Raw genomic sequence first — 27,404 nt, 5'->3', positions numbered from 1 at the left:
AGGGGCTTCTGCTCAAAGATAATCGTTTGCTTTCTTCTCTGTTCACTTTTCTCCAGCACCTAACTCCATCAATTAGTCTCTTTTTTTCATATATCTTCAATGTGTCTCTGCACAGCTCTCTTCTTCTCAGCCTATAAGAAGAATCTAATCTCTCTCACCCTTAAAAGAATGTTATTTGGCTGCTGTCCCAACTCTCCTTCCTTTCTTTTCCAACCTATTGGAGTCTGTTCCCCATTTCTGCCGTGATACATTCAGTCTGGCTTCCTTCCTCGATTGCTCTCATGTAGTTAATGAAGTCATCCCAAATGTTGAATCCAACAAAATTTTTATTTCTTACTTTATTTGATTTTTTTTTTTGCATTTGACACTGTTGACCACTTGCTCCTTAAACACTCCCCAAGGAGAAGCAGTTTATCAGCTCTTCACTATGTACTATGCTCTTTACTAAGCCTGAGAAATCAAATGAAAAGAAATGGTCCCTGCCTCCTAAGAGCTTACAGTCTAGTAGAGAAGCTGTGCACAAGGTAAGGAAAGTACAGAAGTCTCTGAATCTACTTGTTCTCCTACTGAACCACGTTCCTCTCTCCCTACAACAAGGGCCTCTCCAATTTTTGATCACACACCCTGGCAATATATAATATACAACCCTAATATAAATATAAGCACGTATACACAATCATAGGCTAATATCTCAAGATAATAAGGTGAGATTTGCCACTATCTATACTGCACATAAATCCACATTTCAGTCTTCCAGATGGCTTCTCAAAAATTACTTTGTAATAAAACTGACAAAGAGATTTGACTTGGAGTATGAAAAGGTGCCAGCTCAAGAAAGTGGAGAAAAGGGAACCCTTATACCCTGTTCATGGGAATGCTCACTCGTGCAGCCACTATAAAAAATGGTATGGTGAATTCCTAAACAAATTAAAAATAGAGCTACCATATGATCCAGCAATCCCACTTCTGGGTATAAGTCTGAGGGAAATAAATTCACCGTCTTGAAGAGATATCTGCACCCTCATGTTCATTGCAGTATTATTTATGATAGTCAAGACAGAGAAACAACCTAAGTGTCTATTGAAGGATGAAGAGATAAAATGTGATATATGTATATCATACAGGTGTATGATATATATACACAATATATAGTATTAATTGCATAATTATATTATACATTATGTATTTGGTTTCAGATACAAACCACAGCTCACAGCTCAGTCTTGCACTGAAGCTGTTAGTATCAAAGTGAACTCTTATATATCTTGACCATGAGCATCCTTGTGTAGAGGTTCTTTCGCATGATCTTCCTGCTGGCTCTCCAGGTATGGCTGGACATGGCAAATTCTCAGAGGGAAGACCTCTTGGTTCCACCATGGGACTCCCCCAGGGTGTTTACACACATGTTCTGGAATATCATTCAGCCATGAAAAAGAAGAAAATTCTACCATTTATGACAACATATAGAAACTGGAGGCATTATGCTAAGTGAAATAAGTAAGAGACCTAAAGGCAAACACAGAGAAAGCTCTCACATGTGGGATCTGAAAAATCTGAAATCATAGAACAGAATAGACTGGTGGTTGCTAGGAGCCAGGGCAGGGAGGTATGGAATGGATGGAAGTCATAAAATATACAAATGTCCAGTTATAATATGAATAAAGTCCAGTTATAATATGAATGTACAGCATGATGACTATATTTAACAGTACTATATTGTATATTTGAAAGTTGCTAAGACAGTAGATCTTAAAAGTTCTCACCACACACACACAAAAAAAATTAACAATGTGAGATCATAAATCTGTTAACTAACCTTATTGAGGTAATCATTTTGCAATATATACATATCAAATCACTATGTTGTACATTGCATATAATTGCATATGTTATATGTCAGTGATATCTCAATGAAGCTGGAAAAAAATAAAAATAAAAGACAGTAACAAAACATGCCCACTCTTTCACCTTCTTTTTGTTGGCTTATGCTTTCATTATGGAGATTTATCTTCAAACCGCAATTTCTTTGCAAGAAACTTTTTAAAGTAATCTCTACACCCGGTATGGGGCTTGAACTCACAACCCTGAAATCAAGAGTTGGATGCTCTACTGACTGAGCCAGCCAGCTACTCCCTTTACAAAAATCTTTTAAGTGACTAAGTTGGACTTTATTTTATAGGATTCAGCACAATTCTACACACACACACACACACACACACGCACACTGCCCATATATACATATACATTGCATTTAATGAATATTTGTTAATAAATTAATATGCATTAGGGCTTAGGTATTTTCTGTGCTGAGAAAAAATGTTTCAGGTCCTTAGGAAGACTTTAGAAACCCAAAGTGCTGTGAGAAACTGAAAAAGCTGCTAAAAAGTGGTTCTGGATCACTGTGCATAAACGCTCCACTCTCGAAAATATAAATAACATGTGTCATATAGGTTTGCCTTCTTGGTACCCCTAGTATTGGTTTTCTGTTATGGCACCTGGCTGTTTTTTTTTTTTAATTAAAAGGAAAAATTGATTCTAAGGTAGGTAATAGGGAGTCCCATGGTGGAACCAAGAGGTCTTCCCTCTGAGAATTTGCCATGTCCAGCCATACCTGGAGAGCCAGCAGGAAGATCATGTGAAAGAACCTCTACACAAGGATGCTCATGGTCAAGATATATAAGAGCTCACTTTGCTACTAACAGCTTCCAGTGCAAGACTGAGCTGTGAGTAACAAGTTTACCCTGAACCTTCAGACAGGCTTCAGAATGAGGAAGACAATAAGCCAATGAAGGAAGAAATCAAAGTTTCCAAGCTAGGTATGAACATAAAGATCAGAGTTGGAGGTGAGAATGTGATGAAAATTTCTGATTGTTCACCAATATTTGATACCCTTTTCCATGTTAATACATCTTACCATCTGGCCACCCAGCCAGAGATTGCATCTCCCTGCCTACCTTGACATATGAGTAAATTATCATCAAAAGAATGTGAGAGTTAAGTGATTGGGCAACTTCTGTCATCGTTCCTATTAGCAAATAATTGCCTTGGACTTCTACCCTTTCTCTTTCCTTCAACTCCATAATGGATATGCCTATGCCATGCTTCAATCATGATGCCAAAAACAGTACCCTAGGAGACAGCAGGGCAACCAGATGGAAGGAGTCGGTATGCCTGAATGACCTTGTGATACAGAACAACCTACCAACTTGGAATATTCACTACAGGACTATTATCCAACAGTGAAACTATTTCTTTAAACACTATATTTGGTCTTCTTTATTAGAGTAGCTTAGCCAATGCTCTAACTGATACTATGGGAAAACTGAATGGATTATTGGGTGGTTTCTGTTAACTAAGACTCTCTTGAATTCCCCCAGTCTGGTGCAGCTTGAAGAAATTTTGGCTGCTTATATGTAGTTATAGAGGAGGTGCAGTACAATAGAAGGAGAACTGGCATAGTGTAGATTTTGGTTGAAGCCCCAGCTTGACCTCTAAAAACTGTACAATTTTGATTGAGTTACTTAAACTTTCTAAGCTTCCGTTCACCTATAAACAGAGGATAATAACAATATAGTGGGGATACTGAGAGAACCAAACCCAGTCCTGGAAAAGAATAGGCAATTCATAACTGATAGTATCCTCTCTTCTGGAAACTCAACTCCAGGAATTGGTAGGCATGGTTCTTTATGCTGAGGACTTTATAAGGCAGAGTCCATTACTAGAAATTTTAGGTCTGATCAGCCTTCTTGAACTCTCCATTGAACCACCTCCCCCTATCCAACTCTCCAGCATCTCCATTTCCCACAAACCAAGACATGTAAAGTCTGTAGTTCCTGAGACAATGGCAATTCTGGACCTACATGTTCCTTATAGCAGAAAACAAAAAGGATACGTGGACTAAGGAAGACTAAGGAAGGTGGGTAAGAGTGTGTTCTGTGTGAAATAAATAACTATGGATATGCACCCACAGTTTTGATCTAAATGATGTCTAGACATTCATGGGCACATCCATATTTATGTGCCCTATGCAACTCTTCTGAGACCAAGGGCTAAAATCACATTCCACAAACATCTACAATCAGTCTATTCCACCAATCTCTAGGTTACAAGAGATATAAGGATTAAAAATGGTAAGGCCTCAGGGGCACTGGGGTGGCTTAGTCAGTTAGGCATCTGACTCTTGATCTCAGCTCAGGGCTTGATGTCAGGGTTGTGAGTCCAAGCCCCATGTTGGGCTCCATGCTGGGCATAGAGCCTAGTTAAAAAATAAAAAATTAATTAATTAGTTAATTTTTTAAAAGGCAAGGTGTCTATTCTCTTAAAGCTCTCCATTTAATGAGAATAACAGAAACACATAAAAATCTTCATTACAGACAGACTCTAAAAAGTGCTATAATCTATCAAACAAGCTAGGGTATGGGCTACCATAACAAAGAAGACCAAGATGGAGGAGTTCTGTTTTGTTTTGTTTTTTTTTAAGATTTTATTTATTTATTCATGAGAGAGAGAGAGAGAGGCAGAGACAGAGACAGAGACAGAGGGAGAAGCAGGCTCCATGCAGGGAGCCCATGTGGGACTCAATCCCGGGACCACGGGATCACTCCCTGAGCCAATGGCAGACCCTCTACCACTGAGCCACCTAGGCATCCCAAGATGGAGTGGTTTAAACAGAGATTTACTTTTTTTTTTTTAAGATTTTATTTATTTATTCATGAGAGACACAGAGAGAGAGGCAGAGACACAGGCAGAGGGAGAAGCAGACCCCATGCAGAGAGCCCAATGCAGGGAGTTGATCCCGGAAATTCAGGGTCACGCCCTGAGCCAAAAGCAGACACTCAACGGCTGAGCCACCCAGGCGTCCCTAAAGAGAGATTTATTTCACTATCATGTAATGTTTGATATGCACGTGCTAAAAAGAGGAACTACCCACTTTAAGTAATATTATGAAAGTGGTGACATCTATCCTCTTGGTCTCAGTACTTCTTTTTCTTCTAATATACAACCCCTTTACAACCTCCCCAGTGTAAGTCTGCAATATCCTGGTATTTTGCCCCTGATGCTAGAACATATTTTCCAAAAGAAGTACTGAAGTATTTATTCGTAGCAGGATATAAAAATATGGTACCATATCCACAAATTACAACAGATATAAAGACAATAGAAAATAATGTATCATGGAATTTTAAGCATCAGTAGGCAGTATTTGGGCAGAGATGGATCTGTGTCAAAAAAAAAAAAAACACCTCACCTATTCTCAAAACATATCTAGAATAGATGTTGACTATTAAGTGTTAGTGAATGAGCAATAAGTTGGATTGGGGGGAAATATATGGAAGAATTTTTTAAAACTCCAACCCCACGGGTAGACTCTTTCTCTACCCTCAACTACTTTCACTGACAGAACTGGGGACAAATTGACCACATACAGTACTTTGATCATTACCAGGAAATTTTGAGGAGAATTTATCAGATAAAGTTAGTAGAATCAAAAAATTAGACCAGCTCAGCTTTATCATGACTGCACCAAAGTGATCACTTTGCAAAACATTTCTTCGTGAATTTTGGGTAATTTTTTCCTCATCTTAAAATAAATCTGACTATCCTTACCTAGTAAGAAGTAGACTTCAAATTATGTTGATCATAATTTGAATTACTGTGCCCTTTGGAGTTAGATTTCCTGAGGAGATAAAATAAGTTATTGCATCAACCTAAAATTTACTGTGTATTGTTCATTGTTATTATTTTTAATGGTCTGATCATTTTTACCTTTTACACCATCATACTCCATTCTTCTTAACTGGCAGTCCAATCAAGTTCTAAGATTAGGTTGCTCGTTGGTCAGAGAGAAGTATTCAGAGTCTAAATTATTATATTTTCCCCATGACACATTCCTATGAAATCACTAGTTCAACCTTTGACCCCAAATAACACTGAAGAACTCTTTTGTTAATATGCTCTCTCGCTATAGTTTATTACAAAATATTCTAAACGATCCAAATTCATTTGTAGCTCACAGTTGAATTCCTCTTTTAAAATCCTCTAGTTCTTATGAATCATGCCAAATCCAGCAATCTGCTTTTCAAAATTTGTACTAGACTAACACTGTTTTCCACAAATCATATTGGTTTTGAAAAGTATGTGCTATATAAAAGCTGACTCAGAACATTTTTAGATGCTTTGGCTTTGTGTTTCTAAAAAGAAGAAGAAGAAGAAGAAGGAGAAGGAGGAGGAGGAGGAGGAGAAGTGGAAGAAGTGGAAGAAGAAGAAGGAGAAGGAGAAGGAGAAGAGAAAAAAGAAATAGAGAAAAGAGAGAAAGAAAGAAAAGAAAAGAAAAAAGAAAAAATCTGGTCATACTCAAATCACAGGTCCTTTTGGCCAGTTACATGCAAAAACTGCAGAAATTTTATCTGTAATATTAACTCCTAACAACAAGAAACTTCTTTAATACCATGGTTTTTAATCCAATATTGTGTTGCCTTTATAATATCTAAAAACTAATTTGTAAACAACTTCATATTTTCAATCTTTTTGCTTAGAAACATACTATATTCAACACACTGTAATACTGAACAAAAAGACTTTCAGAAAAAATGCAGAAATATAATTGTTAGTTTAATTATACAACAAAAATATTGAGCCTTCATTTTAAATATTTTAATTAAAAGAAGAAAAGCAATCTTAATTGGAGTTTGCTATAATTAGCCAACTTATATTAATATAATAATAATCCCATGCCCTCTTCATGTGCAAAATAGACGATGAAAAAGAGAATGACCTTTGTTCTACCAAAACTTAAAACATGAAAGCATATTGCTTTGTTTGATCATTTATGACTCCAGATCATTTTAAAAATTCAACAGTGCTTAGACTTATTTAACAATCTCTTCCTGGACGCCCGGGGGCGGTGGCGGTTGAGCATCTGCCTTTGGCTCAGGGCTTCATCCCGGGGTCCTGGGATCCAGTCCCCGCCTTGGGCTCCCCGCGAGGAGCCTGCTTCTCCCTCTGCCTATATGTCTTTGCCTCTCTCTGTGTGTCTCTCATGAGTAAACAAAGTATTTTTTAAAAATCATTAAAAAATAACAATCTCTCTTCATTCTTTGTGATTTGTGCTTTAAACACAGAGATTCCTTCTTGTAAAACTTTTTAAAGTGATGATTTTCTAGTCTCACTGGAAATAAAAAGTGTAAGGTTCTGTTTCTACCACAAGGAGTCAGTCCATGGTAATTTCCTCTTCAAAGGAGTTTAATATTACCCCGCGGAGTCAACGACTACAAAATAAAATATGTACTAAAACATGAAAGTCCTTAGTTGCCTTAGCTTTGATTCAAGAACAATGACAGAAAATTGCGGTTGGGTGTTTATTTTCCTTTGTTTCTCTAATCAGATGAGTTCTGAGGATGTTGCAAAATCCTCTTGCAGTTCAGGTCTTGGACACTCTTCCCTGAGGCTGGTTCCAACTCCGAGTAAATCCTCCCTCCTCCCCGCCTACACATTCTCTCCTTCTCCTACCCCTTATATTTTAAAAACACGCCAAAACTTTGAAACAGCGACAGTAGCTTTATTTTAGGCTTGGACTGCCTGACCGGCTTAGGGTATGGACAGTTGGCTTTCCTCTGTCAGAGGCAAGGAAGAGGCGGTAACATGGGGTTTAAGAGCTTATTGGGCCCGGGCACAGGGCTGCGCGGTTTAGGGTACGAGATTCGAGATTCGTGCAGTCTAGGGTGCACGTCGCTGGCAGAGATCGCGTTCGGACTCCTCAGCTGTCAGCAGCAGGCCCTTCATAGAGTGGCTGCCAAGTTTAAAACGGGCTGGGTAGGTCTAGACAGTCCCTCTCCAAGCGTGACCCGGGAATGCCCCAGCCTCCCCAAGGACCCTGTTGGAACGCGGCGTCTCAGGCCCCATCCCAGACTAACCATCGGGAAACCTGAGCGGGTTGGGGGGGGGGGGCGGGGGGAGCAAATCTGTGCTTGAATAAGGCCTGCAGGGGATCCACGTTGAAGCCTGAGAACCACGGCCCCAACGGATTGCACGGAACGTTCGCTACTCAGGACCTCAGCGACAAGTGGGAGGAGCGGGCCTCCCTCGGGCGGAAGACTGGGCCATTTGAAAGAAAACCTGGAGCGGCGCGGTTGCATGTGGGGAAACCCCGGGTTGGGCCGCGGGGACTGTCCGGGGACTGTCCTCGCCCGCGGGAGCCGCGCGGGCGCCCGGCACCTGCAGGGGGCGCCGGACCGGCCGCCGACCCGGGGCGGGGTCTGCGGCGCGCGGGGCGGCTCCGCGCTCCCGGGCTCGGCCCCCGGGGCTCGGCGCCCGCAGCAGCTGCGCCGCGAGCTGCCGTCCGGTCGCGCCGAGGAGCGGGTGAGTCCCTCGAGCGGCCCCGGCTCGCTGCTCGCCCCGCCGCCGCGCGTGCCCCTGCGAGGGCGGGCGAGGGCGGGCGCGGGCGGGCGCGGGCGGGCGCGGGGCGAGCGCAGCTCAGTGGGGCCGTGGTGCGCGCCGCTCCGCCCGGCTCTCCGCGAGCACAGGCTGCGCTGTGGCCGGCGCCGGGGCTGCGGGCCAGGGGCGCGCGAGGACGTGCCGGCGCGCTCGGGCAGCAGCAGGACGGCTTGAGACGCTTGCCCTTCGGTTGCATTCCGATGCCGAGGTTTCCGACTTGGCGAGATGGCCTCGAGCTTGCACAGCCCTGATGAATGATTGGCAGATAGGACTGGAAACCGTGCGACTTGCCTTCAGGTTTCCTAGCAACGGGACGTTCTCATTTTAAGTTCTGGGAGCGTTAGTCCTACACTTTGAGGATCTGGCTTGGGCTCAAGTTCTCTCCAAATACTTGATCGATCGAGGCTTCCTATAATACCGTGGGTCAAACCCCCTGGAAGGGATTGGTAGACAGAAACTTTACAAACACCTCTAAATTCCTTTCTCTTAAAAAAAAAAAAAAAAAAAAAAAAGGCCCCACGACATCCAGACTTTTACTAAGATTTATTTGAACACAGATTTTAAGCATGAAGCAATGCTTTAGAAAAACGGCCCGGTGAGGAAAAACATCTTCCCTTTACATAGTTAAATGCGGGTAAGCAAGTATACACTTGAAAGAAGAGCAGCTTTGAAAAATGCGACGCAATCCCATATTGTGCTCCAGTCATTGAGGTTTTTTTCATATTCTAAACTCTTTGAAAAAAAACATGAGTCAGTTTGGGCTGTGTCAATATTTAGCAGGAACGTCAGGTCAGCTCTCCTGGTACGGCAAAATGGAACAGTCGCATCAAAAATATGGTTAATATGGTTTGCTTTTTAAAGGGGATGAAAGTTAGAGAACTTTGGGTCAAATCTGGACTTCCTAACATCCGAACACTGTGTTATTTCCTCTTTTTTTTTTTTCATGGAGATTTCACTGCAGAATTTAAATTATATATTTGGTTAATGTCTGATGGAAACCAACATATTTTATTTGACGGCTATTTTATTTTCTTGGCTTCTGGCACAAATTCGACAGGCTCTCTCATTGGCCTGGGCTTTTCCTTGGCCTTGCTCTCCTTTACTGTCACCCTACCATGCGGATGAATGGGTGGATACTTCTCCAAGGCCACTTTGCCATTTCACCCAGATTCTGTACAAAGTAGCCTTCAATCAGCAAACACTGCCAACTTGCTTGAGGCCCCAGGACCAGGTCTACAAGAGAGCCCTCACTCTTTCCATGCCACAATCTGCCTATTAAAACTGCCTTTCTTTAGAATCCATTGCCCTACCACACAGTTAGCTGTTGAAATGTCTGCCTTTTCCCTTAGACTTTGAGGGTTGTTTTTTTCTTTTTTTTTTTTTAAGATAAATTTATTTATTCATGAGAGACACACAGAGAGAGGCAGAGACATAGGCAAAGGGGGAAGCAGGCTCCCTGTGGCTCCCTACAGGGAGCCTGATGCAGAACTTGATCCCAGGACACTGGGATCACGACCCTAGCCAAAAGCAGACACTCAACCACTGAGCTACTCAGACATCCCTAGGCTTTGAATTTTTGAGAGTGGAGGCTCCATCTTGTTTAACTTTGTATTCTCACTGCCCAATATTGTTGTTCACAATGTAGTTAATGAGTTAATACTGAATAAGTGTGGATTTGTATGTTAGCATCTTTGCCATCCTACAACTTAGAGTTAAAATATCTAAACATAGTGAATTATTTCTTATTTGGTTACAGCAGATAAAAATTCTATTCTATTCCTACTCCTAGACACAAACATACCTCCCAGATTACTCTATCTATAATGTTGGTTAGGTCACTAAACGATTTGGAATTATACTTGTTAAGGAAATAGACTGTAAGCTCCTCCAGAACAGACACAAATTCTCATTGCTTTTCCTCCTCCATGTCTATCATAGAGTTCCATAAATGGAACTGATGATTGGATGATTGACATATGCTTTTACTCAGAACTTTTTCAAAAGCTAGTGATAGACACCCAAATCAAACTAAAGCAGAAAAGGCAATGTATTGGCTTGAGTAACTGAAAAATTCGTGATCTGGTCTCAAGAACTCTAAATATTTAAAATATATCACCAGGACTCTTCTATATCTTTCCCCATTTCTTGCTTGTACTTTTGTGTGTTGGCTTTCTTTGTTCTGTTGAAGACATCTTCCTCCTTAGAGCATGTGGGAAAAAGGACAGATGGCTTCTATCATCCCCACTTAACAAATGTTAAAGACATCTCCCATATGTAAATGTCAGAGAAGGACTCTAGTTCAACCAGGGTTCTATGCCATCCCTAAGCCAGTCAGTGCCATCAAGGGAATAGAGAACTGTGATTAGCCAAGACTGAGTCACATGCCAAAAGGAAATGTTTTAGATCATTAAAAAGTAAGGGGGAAATCTGGACAGACCAAAACAAATATCCCCAGGATGAATATTGCAAAATTTTGAAATAGATAATATATGGAAAATGTTCTCAGAGCACTTCGACAAAGGCAGATAGTTGGCATTATATAAAGATGGCTCCTCTTTATTTTTTGAGAAAATCAAACCTTTAAATTTGTTTTAAGTATTTAAAGCTACCTCTGGAAACAACTTTCCACTTAATAAAGTATTACAGGTATTCTAAAATTTAGAAACACTTGGGACATTCTGATAATCAAGTTGTATATCTAATCTGTTTTTCTGATTGAATTTCATAAAGTGAAAATTGGCAAGATAGTCCTCTAGAAATAAATTTAGAACTAATAAAAATAGTGAATAAAATTGTGGTATCATGTTCCCCTCCTTTAAAAAAAAAAAAAATGCTATGTCAAGCCAGAGGAGGATCTGTGAAGGGTGTTAAGGCAAAGATTCCTTTGTAAGGTAGAAAGTTTGACAAAATCTCCACGGGGTTGACCAGGAGAACAGGCGTGTCAGTGATTGAACACAACTCAACAATTCCAGGGAAAATGTACTAACAATTCCTGTCTTACCAACAAAAACCAGCCTGTTACTCTGATGAGAAAATGGCACCTGAAAATACAGCCTTTTGGTCCTTTATGCCACTATCAGGGTCCACCTTACCAAGAGTGTTTATTCTGTTTATCATCCGAACCTCAAGACTACATTTCCCCATAAAATCATGTAATTATTACTTCAGATTCCAGTATCAACCCCAAAAGTCTATTAAACACAACATCCTAAAGTATAATCTTACTTAAGCTAATTCCAACTTCTACTGATAACATTGTTACTAAAAAAAAAAAAAAAAAAAAAATGCATTCCTAATTCTATTTACCTTTGAGCAGAGTTGGCTTTCCTCTAAATGAGCACCTGGAGTTAACTTCTCCTAAAATAAAAGGCAACATCTGACATGTTTGTCATTCATTGCACCAATAGCTGGACAAAGCAAAGCTGTTACTATTGACACAAGGGCCCTGGTTTGAGATTCTGACAGATTATGTGAGGTTAAATGGTAAATCAGTCACTATTTTAATTGTACTTTCTAGGCCACACTGGTCCTTATGTGAGTAAATTTTTTCTGTTGCCCTATCAAACATTAATATCTTAAATACTATAGACTTGAAGAAGATAATTATATTTATTTTCAAAGGTGGCTAAGGCTGTTCTATTTTACAGAATTAATGGAGAGCAGACAAGACATTACAAGCCAAGAAGAACTTTGGACAATGAAGCCTAGGAGAAACCTAGAAGAGGATGATTATTTGGTAATACATTAATAATAAGTAATTGAAATCTAGAAACAGAATTTTAATGCTTCCTGTATTTCCTAGGGTTGTAACAGTGATTTTCACCCCAGCTGACAGGTATTTTCACTCTGATTCCTGTCACTGATACTGTGATGGGTAAGCATTCAGCATGGTGTATAAGAGAAATTGTACCTTGACTGTCACAGACTTAGCTGAATAACCTGAATAAGTCACTGAAAATCCTGGGCCTTGGTTTATCTATAAAATAAGAAAGTTGGAACAGATCAGCTTCAAGGCCCTTCCAATTCCTTCTAACTTTCTGCATATCTAAGTCTCTTAAAAGAGTCATTAGCAGGGGCACCTGGGTGGCTCAGTTGGTTAAGCATCTGTCTGCCTTCTGCTCAGGTTCTGGGATCAAGCCTTGCATGGGGCTTCCTGCTCAGCAGGGAGTCTGCTTCTCTCTCTGTACTCTCTCTCTCAATAAATAAAAAATCGTTTTAAAAAAATAGTTTTGTAAGCATGCATTTTTTCATAGTTGTTATGGCAGCTTACCAAGAGATCATCAAGTTAATTGATGATTCACTGTTTAAACAAATAGATTCAGGGTTTTTTTTTTTTTAATTTATTTACTCATGAGAGACACACAGAGAGGCAGAGACACAGGCAAAAAGAGAAGCAGGCTCCATGCAGGGAGGCTGATGCGGTACTCCATCCTGAGACTCAAAAGAGAAGCAGGCTCCATGCAGGGAGGCTGATGCGGTACTCCATCCTGAGACTCCAGGATCACACCCTGGGCCAAAGGCAGACGCTCAACCACTGCACCAATGACGCAAGGCATCCCAATTCAGTTTTGAAATAAGAATCACTTGTCCTACTTTTGTATCACCTGAAAATTAAAGGTTTCTTACTACATTATTTGACTGAAAAAGTGGTGGAAATTTTGGTTCCAAACTCTTTTTGCCTTTCAAAATGATATCAACCGCAGTTTTTAAAGAAATTATTTTAAAAATAAATAAATAAATAAATAAATAAAATAAATTATTTTATCTTAATTATTTTAATAGGAAAGATAATGTATATAATAATTTTATATGGTATTCTTTAAATTGTTTTTGTTGTTTTAATAGGAATAATAAGATCACAGGTACATATTCTATAAAATAAGTATGAATAAAATAAAATCATTTTCATTTTTCAAATTAACCATCTTACGTGCTGTTCTATAATTTTTCATCATTAACCAGAAAATTGATCTCAGTTGAGTACTTAGATTATTTTAACATGCAGGGATGACAGAAGCTGTATCATGCTCAACTCCCTTCTAGATGCAGCAACTGGAAAAAGCATTGGAATAACAGTGATTTATCACAGAAAGTAAAAGTCAAATGGTGAAATGCTACTTTTAAACACTAAAAATTATAGAGAACTATGTGAATTAATCTGACTAAATGAGGAAATGAAGAAGATTATCCCATCATGTTAAACATTAAAATGTTATGATTCTACATAGAGAACTATAAGAAATAAGGAATAACATATTGGATGAAAAAGTAAATTTATTCATCAGAACAACAAATTATGAAACATCCTAAGTTCTTCTTTAAAAGTGTTTTTTTTTTAATTTGCTGATATGTCAGTTAGGGAAATGACAAAATATTCAATATAACCTTTTTTGAATTTTTGACTGCTTAGAAATGCAACTGGGTAAACAAGTATAACTTTCTTAGGAAGTAGATCATCTCTATGGGATTTAACTGGGTATCTAACCTTTGTACCTTCTGATAGAGTATTTGTCAATTACTTATACAATGAGATATTTTAGAAATACAAAAGCAAAGTACAGCATGATAGAAATTATATATTTTTATAGTTGTAATGACTGTACTATTCCTAATTCTTTGTACTCAAATTAATGAAGAATTCACTCTTCAGTTCTTAGTGGAGAGTTATCCGATTACCAATAAGAATATTATAAAATAAATTCAACCATTACAATACAAGTTTTACTATTTTCATCAAAGATTACTGGATTGTTTTTCAATTTTAATTCCCTCTTACATTATTCCATTCTTTCATGCCTTCAGGACAGAAACACAGTGGTCTCAGCTTTGATGGAGATAGCTTCTGTCTTTTAAAAAAAAGCATGTATTCTTTTGTCTTAAAGAAAAATGAATAACAGAAATTGACAAAGAATCCCAGCATAGCTAAAGCTACCTTTGATCAGTGCTATGTAGACTATGACATCTTTAGCTAACCAGTACCCAAAAGCAAGGTTCTGAATGTCCTTTCTTACTGATAAACTAATTACTTATTTTGCTTATTGTGCTTAAGAGAAATCCCATTGTTTGTTTAAGATGTTGATTTTCTTTCCTTTGTAGGATAAGGACTCAGGAGACACCAGAGTGCTGAAAAGACCTGTGCTTTTGCACATGCATCAAACAACCCACTTTGATGAATTTGATTGTCCTGCCGAGCTTAAGCACAAACAAGAACTCTTTCCAATGTGGCGCTGGCCAGTTAAAATTGCTGCTGTCATCTCATCTCTGACTTTTCTTTACACTCTTCTGAGGGAAATAATTCACCCTTTTGTAACTTCCCACCAACAGTATTTTTACAAAATTCCAATCCTGGTCATCAACAAAGTCTTGCCAATGGTTTCCATCACCCTCTTGGCACTAGTTTATTTGCCAGGCGTGATAGCAGCTGTTGTACAGCTTCATAATGGAACCAAATATAAGAAATTTCCACATTGGTTGGATAGATGGATGTTAACAAGAAAACAATTTGGGCTTCTCAGTTTCTTTTTTGCTGTCCTGCATGCAATTTACAGTTTATCCTATCCAATGAGGCGATCCTACAGATACAAGTTGCTAAACTGGGCATATCAACAGGTACGGCGACAATGTTGACAATATCGCTAAACTAAAGAATCCAAATCATCTAATAAATAAACACTTTCTTATTTTAAAAACCTCTTTTGAAGTGCTGTGTTGGGAATGTAATCTGCATTAACTCTTCACGGGAGCTTAGTTATATTTAGCTTCACATTGAGTTTACACTGAAAATAGTAAACTCCAACTTTAACAACATAAACACCTATTTTGTTCATGGACAGGGCCACATAGCAACCTCCCGCCACCCTCCCAAGATGACTTTTTAATGCTTATTGTTCTTATTTACCACACACACATGCACATTACAATCCTAACCATCAAGTAACTATTAAAACAGATTATATACATGTTGCATTCAAGGAAAGAGACTGATAGCTCCTATGTCATTTCTCATAGAAAAATGCACAAAGTCACAAATTTGTGGAGGCTCCTAGTTATCAGGCCCTCCATTGTAGACAGAAGGAATGTAGAAGGAGATTCATCTGCTGGAAACAAATGTTTGCATATCTCTTTCTTCTTTTCACCCCCTGGTAGGTCCAACAAAATAAAGAAGATGCCTGGATTGAGCATGATGTTTGGAGAATGGAAATTTATGTGTCTCTGGGCATTGTGACTCTTGCAATTCTGGCTCTGTTAGCTGTGACATCTATTCCATCTGTGAGCGACTCTTTGACATGGAGAGAATTTCACTATATTCAGGTAAACTATATGTAAAATAACTGGTCCCTCAGAGAGGTGAATCTTTTTTGTAATTATAATATCATCAAGTATATTGACTTTACCCCATAAAAAATAACAAATGGTTTTCCAATAGCAAAGTTCCCACACTTGTTTCAATTCAATAATATGCTTTCCAATCATTTTCCCTTCTAAATGAAAGTATTTCTAAATGGAAGTATTTTCTAGACATAAATAAAAGGCATTAGTAAAAAATATATATATCTAACATTTGAAACTTGTTAGACAATTTTCTATCCATCTAATAACTACACCGGTGATATTTTAGGAATTTAATATCCACGGTTTATTAGTTCCCCCCAAATAAAATTATTCTTTTGCCTGTCCCCTGATTTTATGTATGCCTTTTAAGTTACACTTAAAAGTGTACTATCTATAGATAGTGGTACTATCTGTAAAAACATATCTTCTTGAAATACAGTTTTATCTATCAAAAATATTCTAATAGCTAATTTTAAGGACTTTTTTCCAACTTACATTTTATGTAGATTACTTGAAGTTTCTCAGTATTCTGGAATTCAAAAGTATCTCTCATTTACTGAGTTTAATCTGCTAGTGGTAGATTATGCCCTAAAAAGAGCAGTGTGTCAGAACTCACAGGGAGATCCATGTCTGACAGGATTCAAAGGACTCAATTTAATTTAGTCGTAGCACTGCCCAGATTTTTAAAAATATGTAGCTTTAGCTTATATAGATGGACATTTTTGGGAATCCCTACAAAGTCAGACATTTTCCTACTATCCCTTCTACATGTCTATACATATACTCCTACAGACACTTTATCAGGACAGGGAAATATGTCTGTGTCTGAATTATTATAATGGAGCTTAGAAATGGTGCCACATGCATAGTATTTGATGATTTTGTAGGCTCAGCTTGATAGCCACTAGAGTTCTCTGTTCCTCAATAAATTCCTTTCTTCCTACACTTGATCACACATATGCTGAGCATCACGTTTTAGGTTTAATTAAGAATTCAGCCACTGCATCTTGACTACCCAGACCATTCTACTGTGTACACAATACCTACCTACCCATAATATGTATTCAGTACACATTTGGTAAAATTAATCTTCAACCAATCACATATGTTTTTCAATTAATAACCTAAAAACTTCATTTAGAATTCAAGAATTAGTTATTCTATGATTTACTTTGGAGATTTATATTTGAAAATATAAACTTAGCTATTTGATTGTATTCATTGGGGCTTAAGAGTGCTTACTGCTGAATAATTGTGAGTTGGATTCATTCTGGCAGGCTAATGACCATTTCCAGTAAAGTGAATAGAAGTCAAAACTTATCTAGAAGAGCTATTGTCAGAATGCCATAAAAATACATAGGTAAACAACTATTTTTAAGCAACCTTTTCTGGATAGTGCCAAGTATCCCAATGCAAGTTGAAATTTTTCTTCACATCTTCATATCTCTGTGTTGTTTAAACAGTGAAAATAATTGTTGGCACTTTTCCATTTTATCAGGATGTTTGATTTTTAACATAGGCCAAGTTCATTCACTTTAGTATTTATTCGCATACCAAAATCAGTTACTTTAGTTGCTTTCCTACTTGATAAAGATCACTGATATCAAATTGATTTTTACACAATTGTCAGTCAACCTATTAATATTTACTGAGCACCTAAAATACACAAATCATTGTGTTGATTCTGTAGGGAACCCATGGTGAGTAAAAGTCTTTGATTTTAAATGTCTCTTGATAGGCAGAATGGAGGCAAATGCTTAAGGGACAAAGCACCATAAAATAAATGTCAGAAGATAGATGAAAAAGTGTGGAGAAAAGAAAGACAATGTTATTGGTTAGCTGAGGTTGAAAGGAGATTGTGAACTTTCTCAACTTAACTTGGGGACAGAGACATTATGCAAAGTTAAGGAGGTGAGGTGGGGATGTGTGAAAAGAATGTAAAGATGTGAGTGGACATTGTTGAGAAATATAATAAGGAAATAATCACAGATGAATGAAGGAATTTGCAAGCAACAGAACAGATCTAGATGAGGTAGGATGGAACAAAGTCTTACTGAACCAATCCCACCAAGATCCTTTTTTTTTTTTCTTTTGCAGAGCAAGCTAGGAATGGTTTCCCTTCTATTGGGCACAATACATGCATTGATCTTTGCCTGGAATAAATGGGTAGATATAAAACAATTTGTATGGTATACACCTCCAACTTTTATGATAGCTGTTTTCCTTCCAATCGTTGTCCTGATATGTAAAGCCATACTCTTCCTGCCGTGCTTGAGGAAGAAGATACTGAAGATTAGGCATGGTTGGGAAGACGTCACCAAAATTAATAAAACTGAGATGTCTTCCCAGTTGTAGAATTACTGTTTACACACATTTTTGTTCCTTATTGATTACTATAAACATTTCAGATTTGTATTTGTTTAATAAAATGACCACTTGAGGGTCTTAATGTATCTCTTAATGTTTATGTGTCATGAGTTTGAAGCAGGTGTAGTTTTTTGTAGATTTTAAATTTTGACTGAAAGCAATAAATAATCTTTAGTACAATCTCTATGTTCAATAGAAAAAAGCATAAAAAAACAATCACATCTGATATGTCAGACTATGTAGCATTATAAATAATAAAAGGAAGCCCTCGCAGTACCAGTCCTCATTAAAAGGTATCATGAGCCATGAAAAAAATGTATTATCTGAATCTACCATGCAGGTATAGCCAGTATTTATGACTGTTGTTAAACATGGGTCTCATTTTCCTGTAACCGGGTATTATTCATGAAACACCAATTACAAAAAAACATACAGACTGTGTCTACATAAGTAAAGCAACAGAATAGCATCAGATGTACATCCAGGCAAAATAAAACTCAGGCTGCCCAGGAGGAAAAAATAAATCCACTTTTGTATATGAGTTATGTACAACTCAGTTCGGCATCATATATTGCTGAAAGCATACTTTGAACCAGTTCCTCAAAAAGCAAAGTATACATCTGCTTTCAGAAATCACTAACCCAACATAGTATACTTCAGAGGTTTTTATAATTAGCAAAACCAACTATAAACCATATCTTTTATATAGATAAACCACTTATTATGATTAAGAACAGCAGGGCTATGCTAATGATACAAATTAGGAAAAATAGCACCCTCACTGAGTTTTCATTTTTAAAAAACTTTTATTCTGTTAAAAAAAAAAAAAAAAGGATGATTCTTGGGGCACCTGGGTAGATCAGTTGGTTAGCATCTAACTCTTCAGTTCAGGGTTGTGAGATCAAGCCCCACATCGTCGTCAAATCTGCTTAAGATTCTCTCTCCCCTTCCCCCAAAAAATAAAGAAATATATTTTAAGATTTTAATTATTCATGAGAGACACAGAGAGAGAGAGAGGGGCAGAGACACAAACAGAGGGATAAGCAGGCTCCATGCAGGGAGCCCGACGTGGGACTCGATCCTAGGGCTCCAGGATCAGGCCCTGGGCTGAAGCACTAAACTGCTGAGCCACCTGGGCTGCGCCAATAAATAAATTTTTAAGTAAAGGACAGTTCTTCATTTATTACATGGGAGCTAAGGAGCCTTCTGGAGTATACATATGAGTCCTATGCACTCTTGAGATTCAGACTTACGGAGACAGATCTATCTCTCCAGTTAGTGAAGAGTTCAGAGTAGCATAATTGAAAACAGCAGACGATAAGGCCGTTGATAAAAATTCACCATTAGAGAAGGAATCTAGGGCTTTAGAATGGCAAAGCAGATTCTTCAAGGGGATATACCAGTGGTACCTCTTCAGTAAGTATGTGATGCATGTCGCATACCCTTACTAACCAGCCCTGGGATGCTGTAATCAAGTACCTGCCCTCTCAATTGCATTGCATGAAGCATAGTGGCAACATCCCCAGTACTGAGAGGGAGAAATCAATTCCAGCCTTCCTAGCACCAAGACATCATGGACACTGCAGCTTGGGAACAGGATTTCAACCTGAAGCAGCATCTTGATAAAGCTATCAGAGACAACAGCTGAGTTCTAGTATGGTTATTGGGAGTCTTTTTCTGTTAGCCATGGTAATACACAACAGCAGGCCTATTCTGAAGCACAGAATTTACCCATCAGGGAATTCCCAATGATAGAAGAAAAAGAGTCTACAAGGACCTTAAAAGTAAGGCATAAAAACATGTAGATTCAATTTGGTACTCATAGGCTTTTGAGAACCGGACCATCTACTCTTTGTATCTTTTTTGAATTTTTTACAATGGTTGGATAGTATTGTTATTAGAAGAAAATGATAAAAGTTGTCTTAAAAGAATGAATATTCTGGCAATGAGCTTGGATTTCCTTCTACTCAATGGACATTTATAGAGCACCTCCCCTATTTCAGGCCCTCTGATATATCAGAGGATGATATATCAAGATAGAAATGACCTAGTCCCTACTCACAGTCTCATAGGGAAGACAAGTGTTAGGCCAGCAATGGATTCTAGGCTTACTGGTATCCCTAAGGAGGAAATGACCAGTTCTGTCTAGAAAGACAAAGTCAGAAAAGTATGAGGTTGAAGCGAAAAGAAAAAAAAGGAAAAATCTGAAATAAAGTATAAGAGTCATTCAAAGAGAATGGGAAGATAGGTAGCTCTGTGAGCAGCATGGAGGTGTGAAGTGATGGGATAAGATGTGTTAAAGGACTAAAGTCCTGGAATAGCATATATGAAGGAAACACCAGATTGGGTAGGGACACAGGCCAGATAGATCAACAAGGTCCTTGCATGACATGAAGCTTAGTTTGGACTTTTGCATTTCAAAAAGATTTATCTGTAGACTATCCAGTAGACAGATTTGATTGTGGGGTCAAAGGATGAAGGCAAGTTGGAAGACTAGAAGACTATCTCAGGAAACAATTGCAATCTCCCAGGACAGAAATAGTTAATTTTTTAAACGAAGGTTCTTACAGAGGGGATGGATAAAAAAGGGAGCTAATCAAATGTGGTAGAAAGGCACAATTTCCAGGAATTCATGACCAATAAAATATGGGGAGTGAGAGGGAAGTAGGCAGTTAGAATTCTAGGATTCAGTTAGATTGGATGACTTAAAAAATGATGCCATGGCATTATTTACAGTGGCCAAGAAATGGGAGCAACCCAAGTGTCCATCCACAGATGAATGGATAAAGAACACACACACACACACAAACATATTCGCACAGGAATATTATTCAGCCATAAAAAGAATGAAATTTTGCTACTTACAGCAACTTGCAGTGGATGCAATCTAGGCAGTATAATACTGAGATAAGTCAATCAAGGACAGACACCATATGATTTCACTCACATGTGGAATTTAAGAAACAAGCAAAAGAGAGTCAAACAAAAAACAGACTCAAATACAGGGAACAAATGGATGATTACCAGGGAGAGGTAGATGGGGGGGATGAAATAGGTAAAGGGGATGAAGAATATGCTTATTGTGATGAGCGCTGAGTAATGTATAGAATTGATGTTTGCGGGGGGCTTTGCTTGCTTGCTTTAGTGGGGCGGGAGGGCAACGAGAGAGGGGGAAAAAGAATCCCAAACAGGCTCCAGGCCCAGCAGGGCTCAATCTCACAACCCCAAAATCATGACCTGAGCCAAAACCAAGAATCAGACACTCAACCGACTGAGCCACCCAGACGCCCCTAGAATTGTTGAATCACTATATTGTATACCTGAAACTAATATAACACTGTTTGTTAACTCTACTGGAATTTTTTAAATAAATAAAAATGAATGAACAAATGCATGCATGAAGATGGTATGAAACAGAATCGGGAATTCTACAGAAGAAGCAGATCTTGTAACCAAAACAAAAACCACAAGAGTGGTCTGTACATTGTATGCTGTTTACAGTCATCTCGGTTGCTCAAGGATGCCGTGTGGTTTTTTTAGTTTCAGCATACACAAATGTAACTATGAAAGGCATACAATTTGGGGCAGTGAGAAAAAAAGAAAAGTATTTCCCAGCTCCTTTGATAGGTGATTTTATTTTAGTGAAACTGCTGATACAATTAACATGATTGTGGAAACCGTCACATTGTCTCACTGGAGCTCAAAGAATAGCAAGTAGAAAAGCTGCTGGCCAGGAGCCCAAAACCTTCCTTCCCCGGAGCTTCCTTTTCTACTTAAAATGAGGTCTGCCTAGGGTTTATTTTCTTTATGCTTTTGCTCTACAGGAATCTTACAGTCTTTCATTTAAAAAAAAAAAAAAAAAAAAAAAACTTAAAACGATGTCTTTTTACTATTTTAAAAATTAGCCCATTTAATCATCTCTGAAGACAATAAAAAAGAAATTTATGATTCTGATCTGATTTTTCAGACCATAGACCTCATGTCTGAGGAAGCCTGTAAAGAATTATTAAGCATGGGATCTGTAACATTAAACATATAAATTAATAACAAAAATATGTGATTTTCACTGGTAACAATTAACTGTGGAATTTTCATCCAAGAAAATGAACAAGTTGTAGTAGCTCCTTTTTCTAAAACCAGTCTTCAAAGTACAAGTATTAGAAATTTTCCAGTTTGGATTTTAACTTTAAGCCTTACTCGGTTAATTAGAATTCCTCTTTCTTCATGCCAATTTTTCCAGGTGTTTTCAAGAGGCCCTCTGAAGAGGTAATAAATTATTTGATCCATTTGTGGAAAATAATCCTATGCTTGAATAAATTAATGAATCACTGACTTGTGACCATTACACATGACCCGAGGCTAAAGTTCAGTCCTTTCTTTCCAGCTAATTCTACTTCTTCAGCTGGTCAGGGGGTCCTCACATTTATTGCTAGTGAGTATGTGACATTCCCAGAACCATTAATGGACATTTTAACTGTGCCAAGAACAAGTTGCCAGTTCATGTAGCTGTAAAATTATTGACCTGGAAGAGACCAATGAGATCACCTGAGCTGCTAATCCTTTGCCCAGAGGCATGACCCTACTGAAATGAGGCTCCCTCAGCAAAATGTTTGTATTTCTGAATAATACAAAGAGAGAGAAGGGAAAGAAAACACAGGTGCTGGTATTGTAATGTGAAGAAGCTGTTGATCTTCCCAGAACAAATGCTCCCTGGCACCTCGGCCAGATTGGGGAGTGGCTGGTTGGACAATATCTGAGAGAGACCCAGGAAGCTAAACTCAGGGATTATGGATGCCTTGACCCCTAACCTGGGAAATGATTTCAGACTTTCCCTGTCTTGTAACTTGAAGTTGCTACCAAAAAAGATAAATATTAATGGATTTATACAGTGTAAGAGTCAGAAGATTAAGTTCTTATTTTCATATTTTTAATACATTTTTTTAGAGAGAGTAAGTGAACAGGAGAGGAGCCTCTGACAATGTACGCTCCATGACCCACAGTTTGAAAACCACTTCTCGTTTTTACACATGAGGAATCTTTTTGTCAAAGATTACTTATTTGCAAAGCACAGAAACCTACTGAAAGTCACTCAGGTAAAGGAGGGAAATATGATACCATAAAGGGGATGCTGTTATAACTCACAGGTGAAGGGAATGACTGACTCTTCTGGGCCCAGGGAGGGAGCCCACAAAATGGGATCTAAGTACATCTGCTTGTTCCATCTCTGCAGACAGATGTAACAATGATGTGAAGTTGAAAGTGAGTTCTTGCCTTTTTTTCTCAAATTTGGCAACCAGGCCCATAGCTGAGAACCAAAAGTGCCAAGGAGTCCTCATTGTCATTTCTGAGGACAAGCAGTTATGGATCAGGTGGGGTTGGCAGAGAGAAGCTTTTCAGCAGAACCAGCACTACAACCCCTCAACACCTTACCGCCAATACCTATAAGAGGACAGAAGGAGGAGTGAAGGTCTCCTTTGTCCTTATAAAGAGAAAGGTCTCTTTATAAAGAGAAACTATGCACACGTCTTACCTCGCTTCACCTGAGCACAGATTAAACTCTTCACCTGTTTTATCTACAACCTCACTGGAGATGGACTTGGCTAGAAAAGACATACAACTACCACACTGACTAGTCCTGCTTTAAACCGATGATAACAAATGTTTTGTGAACTCTCAATCCTGCTCTCAACTCTAAACCTATAACCTGTATACATTTCCATAGTAAGTCTGTTTTTGCTCTCATTAAAACTGTATCACACCATCCTGCTCCAACCAATAATAACCTCTCCTTCTACACTCAACTGGTACATTTGTTTTTAGGAAATAGACATACTCAGAAGAGAATAGTCTCATCTTCTAGGAAATCTACCTACCAATGTACACATACCTGGTGCCTTTGTCCTCTGCTTGTTAAAACATTGTTCCTGTCCCTAAAGCCAGGTCTTCTGTTGAAGAACCGAATCTCATCCCTTTTTCTGCTGAAAGAGCTTGTACAGATCTTTCCTGTATCACAAATTTGCCGGACTCTGCTGTAGTATTACCATCAGGACACGAGTATTTAAAAAAATAAATAAATAAAATAAAATAAAATATAAAATAAAATGGTTTAAACCAACATCCCCCTCTTTTTCTTGACCCATTCCTTGGCAGACTTAAAATTACTCGAAAGATTTGCCTGCTTTGGTATTAATTTATCTATTCAGCTTTCTTTTGATTAGTATATTTGTATGGTGTACATTTTTTCATCCTACAACTTACAATTTTTCTGTTTTCCCATATTTTTAGGTATGTCTTTGAGAGCAACACAAGTTGCTGTTTTTTATCTGGTCTGGTAAATTTGCTTTTAATGACAGCATTTAGGCCATATATATGTAATGCAATTATTGAAACATTTGAACCTCTACCATTTTACTGTTTGCTCCCTATTTCCTTACCAGTTCTATGTTCTTACTTCCTTTATTTATTCTATTACTTCCCTTCAGATTGAGATATTTATTATGCCAGTTTTCCCTTCTATAGAAATTATACTTTTTTTTTTTTTTTTTTTTTTTACTATTCTTAGAAGTTACTCTGGAGTACAACATGACTGGACTCAACAAAGTCTAACATTAATTGGCATTTTTTACCTCTTCTTGTACAATGTAAAAAACCTAAAACTTTTTATCTTCATTTAACCTTCTCGACATTGTTTTTGTATATTTTAATTCTATACATATTTAGGCCCAACAGGAATGATAACTATTGTTTTATACAATTATTTAGATTTATATACATTTATCCTTTTGGTTGCTCTTTATTTTTTCCTGCATCTCCTAAGCTCCATCTGGTTTCATTTTCCCACTATCTGAAAAAAATCTAGTGTTCCTTCCAGTTTATAATGCATGCCTGCTGGAAAAAATTTTTTTTCATAAGTTTTTGGTCTGAAAATATCTTGATTACATATTCATTATTGAAGGTTGTATTTTTGATGTTTAGAAATCTAGGTTGGGAGTTATTTTCTTTCAGAACTTTATAGAAAGTTCCACCGTTCTCATGACAGAAGGGGAACTTCATTCTAACGGTTGCTTCATGAAGTTCCTATTGCTACTTTATGATTTTTTTTCTTTTTGTCTTAGTTTTCGGTACTTTTGCTAAAATTAGGCTAAGTGTGGTTTTCCTTTTAGTTATCCTAGTTGAGGTTTATAGTGTTTCTTGAAACTGTGGTTTGATATTCATCAGCAGATTGGAAAATTCTGTCATTGCCTTTTCAAATATTGTTTCTGTCCCATTTTCTCTCTCCTCTGCTTCTTCTAGGGCTCCAGTGACTCATGCCAATGTTCTCACTATACTCCTGTTTTATAACCTTCTTGCTTTCCGTTTTTTCTTTATATTCTGGTAATCACTTTTACCTATCTCCTAGTTGACTAGTTCTCTCTTCAGTTCTGTCTAATCAATTACTAAATTTCTCCATTGAAAAAATAAAAAATAATTTAAAAGCCCTCCATTGAGTTTTGAGCTATTTTTTAAGTTTATTTATTTATTTAAGTAATTTCTACACCCAACATGGGGCTTGAACTCACAACCCTAAGATCAAGAGTCACATGCTCTTTCAACTGAGCCAGCCAGGTGCCCCCCATTCATTGAGTTTTTAATTCCTGTTGCCATGTACATTCAGTTTTAGAATTTCAGTTTGGTTTGTTTTCATGGCTTAAAATTTTGTCAAATTTCCTAACTTGTTTTAATATCCTTGAGTAAAGTAAGAATCCTAAAGATAAATTCATGATGCTCCTGTGAGTTTGTCTATTATTAGGGGTTTTCCCTCTTTGTTTTTCACTCATGTCATTTTATCTCCTATCATGACTGGTTATTTTACAGAGTGCCAGATACCATATGATTAAGATATTGTAGAAATAGTGTGAGGCCTTAAATGATGTTATCTTACTCCAGAACAAATTTATGTTCTGGGTACTAACAACGTAAGATTTTCTTAACTCAATTTTAATAATTGAGTTTATTCAAAGCTAGGCTTCAGTCTTTGCCAGACTTGAACTACTTCTGATTCACATTTCTTCCTTAGAGTTAGTTATTTGGGATTCCAACACAAAGCCTGGTGGGAGGGTGACTGCCTAGCTCTCTCCAATGGCATACTCTAGATTACATATTTTGTCCAAATTGTATCTTAAGGCTATTAAAAATTCTCTTGAGTTTCACAACCTCTCAGCTATCTATTCTCCTAATTTAAAAAATAGACTTTGGTGAGTTTGTCTCTTTGGGTTTCTTTCTTCTTCCAAAATTTATTCTTTTTACATCATTTTGCTAGCTATCCAATACCTTCAGGCAAAGAGTTTTTATAATTAGGCTTATTTTTCTAGTGGTTCTCAGGATTGGTACATATAATTTAGGCAAGCATTACCAATGCAGAAGTCCCCAGAGAGAGTTCATTGTTTACTGTTTCTATGTTCTCTTCTTCTATTTTCTATGCTTTATTCAGAGCAGCTTTATCCCTCACCGTTCCACTGCATCCTCTCTTGTCAAGATCACCAAGTGATCCAGTTTCAGTCCTCATCTCATTTGCTCACCCAGTAACATTTGACTAGTTTGATGACTCTCTCCTTCTTGAAACATTTTCTTTGCTTGGCTTCTGAACAACCACACTCTCTCTGCTACATAGTTTCTCTGTTACCTTTACTGCCTCCTCTTCTTTTTCCCATGATCTCAATTAGCAAGGTTAACTCCTTGGCTCCATTCTCTATCTATCTACATCCACAACGGGGGTGATCTCCTTCAGACTTCTGGCCTTACAATAAAACATGAAAAGTAAGTTGTTGTGTCCCAAATTTATATTTTATTTCCATCCTTGACCTTTCACCTGACCTTTTACATTTAACAACCTTCTTGACAATTTTATTTGAACATCTAAAAAGCATCTCAAACACAAAATCCTAAAAGTAAAATTTTAAGCTTCTTCCCATCTCCACCCCGTTGCTCAAGACAAACCTCAGGAGTTATCTTTAATATTGGCTTTTTACCTCACACTCCACATCCAATTTATCAGCAAATTCTACTTGCTCAACCATTACAATTTATTCTGCATCCAGCTGTGAGACTCATTACTAAAATTATATCAGTCCAAGCCAATATAGTTATACTTGCTATTTCGTCTTCCTGGAATGCTCTCCCTTTCCTATAATTAGTTCATTTACACCATTATATCTATGTTGAGATGCATCTCTTCAGAGCAACTTTCTCTCACTATCCTGTCTTACAAGTTCTCTTCTTATACCACTCTCTCC

General features: G+C 37.9%; 1 protein-coding gene across 2 annotated transcripts; it reads left to right on the top strand.

Annotated features, from left to right (window-relative positions):
- The first annotated feature begins 7,792 nt into the window (after positions 1-7,792).
- STEAP1 (STEAP family member 1) lies at positions 7,793-18,218 on the top strand. Of its 2 annotated transcripts, none has more exons than XM_077857053.1 (5): positions 7,793-7,812; positions 12,081-12,169; positions 14,530-15,042; positions 15,580-15,744; positions 17,863-18,218. In XM_077857053.1, the coding sequence occupies exons 2-5, from the start codon at positions 12,086-12,088 to the stop codon at positions 18,118-18,120; spliced, it is 1,020 nt and encodes a 339-aa protein (XP_077713179.1). In that variant the 5' UTR covers positions 7,793-7,812; positions 12,081-12,085; the 3' UTR covers positions 18,121-18,218. The 2 variants fall into 2 exon arrangements, with proteins under 2 accessions (XP_077713179.1, XP_077713177.1); XM_077857051.1 differs by lacking the exon at positions 7,793-7,812 and adding an exon at positions 8,224-8,358.
- The last annotated feature ends 9,186 nt before the right edge of the window (positions 18,219-27,404 follow it).

This window comes from Canis aureus, chromosome 18, assembly GCF_053574225.1.
Source record: "Canis aureus isolate CA01 chromosome 18, VMU_Caureus_v.1.0, whole genome shotgun sequence".
Taxonomy (NCBI): Eukaryota; Metazoa; Chordata; class Mammalia; order Carnivora; family Canidae; genus Canis; species Canis aureus.
The sequence above is the reverse complement of the archived record's forward strand: the minus strand, read 5'-3'. Positions and strand labels throughout refer to the sequence as shown.

Bases quoted from the DNA above. Each gene is read 5' to 3' on its own strand.
- STEAP1 (XM_077857053.1), top strand. From the start codon at position 12,086: ATGGAGAGCAGACAAGACATTACAAGCCAAGAAGAACTTTGGACAATG. The intron at 15,043-15,579 runs GTACGGCGACAA...ACCCCCTGGTAG, and splicing joins TAAACTGGGCATATCAACAG to GTCCAACAAAATAAAGAAGA. The intron at 15,745-17,862 runs GTAAACTATATG...TTTCTTTTGCAG, and splicing joins GAGAATTTCACTATATTCAG to AGCAAGCTAGGAATGGTTTC.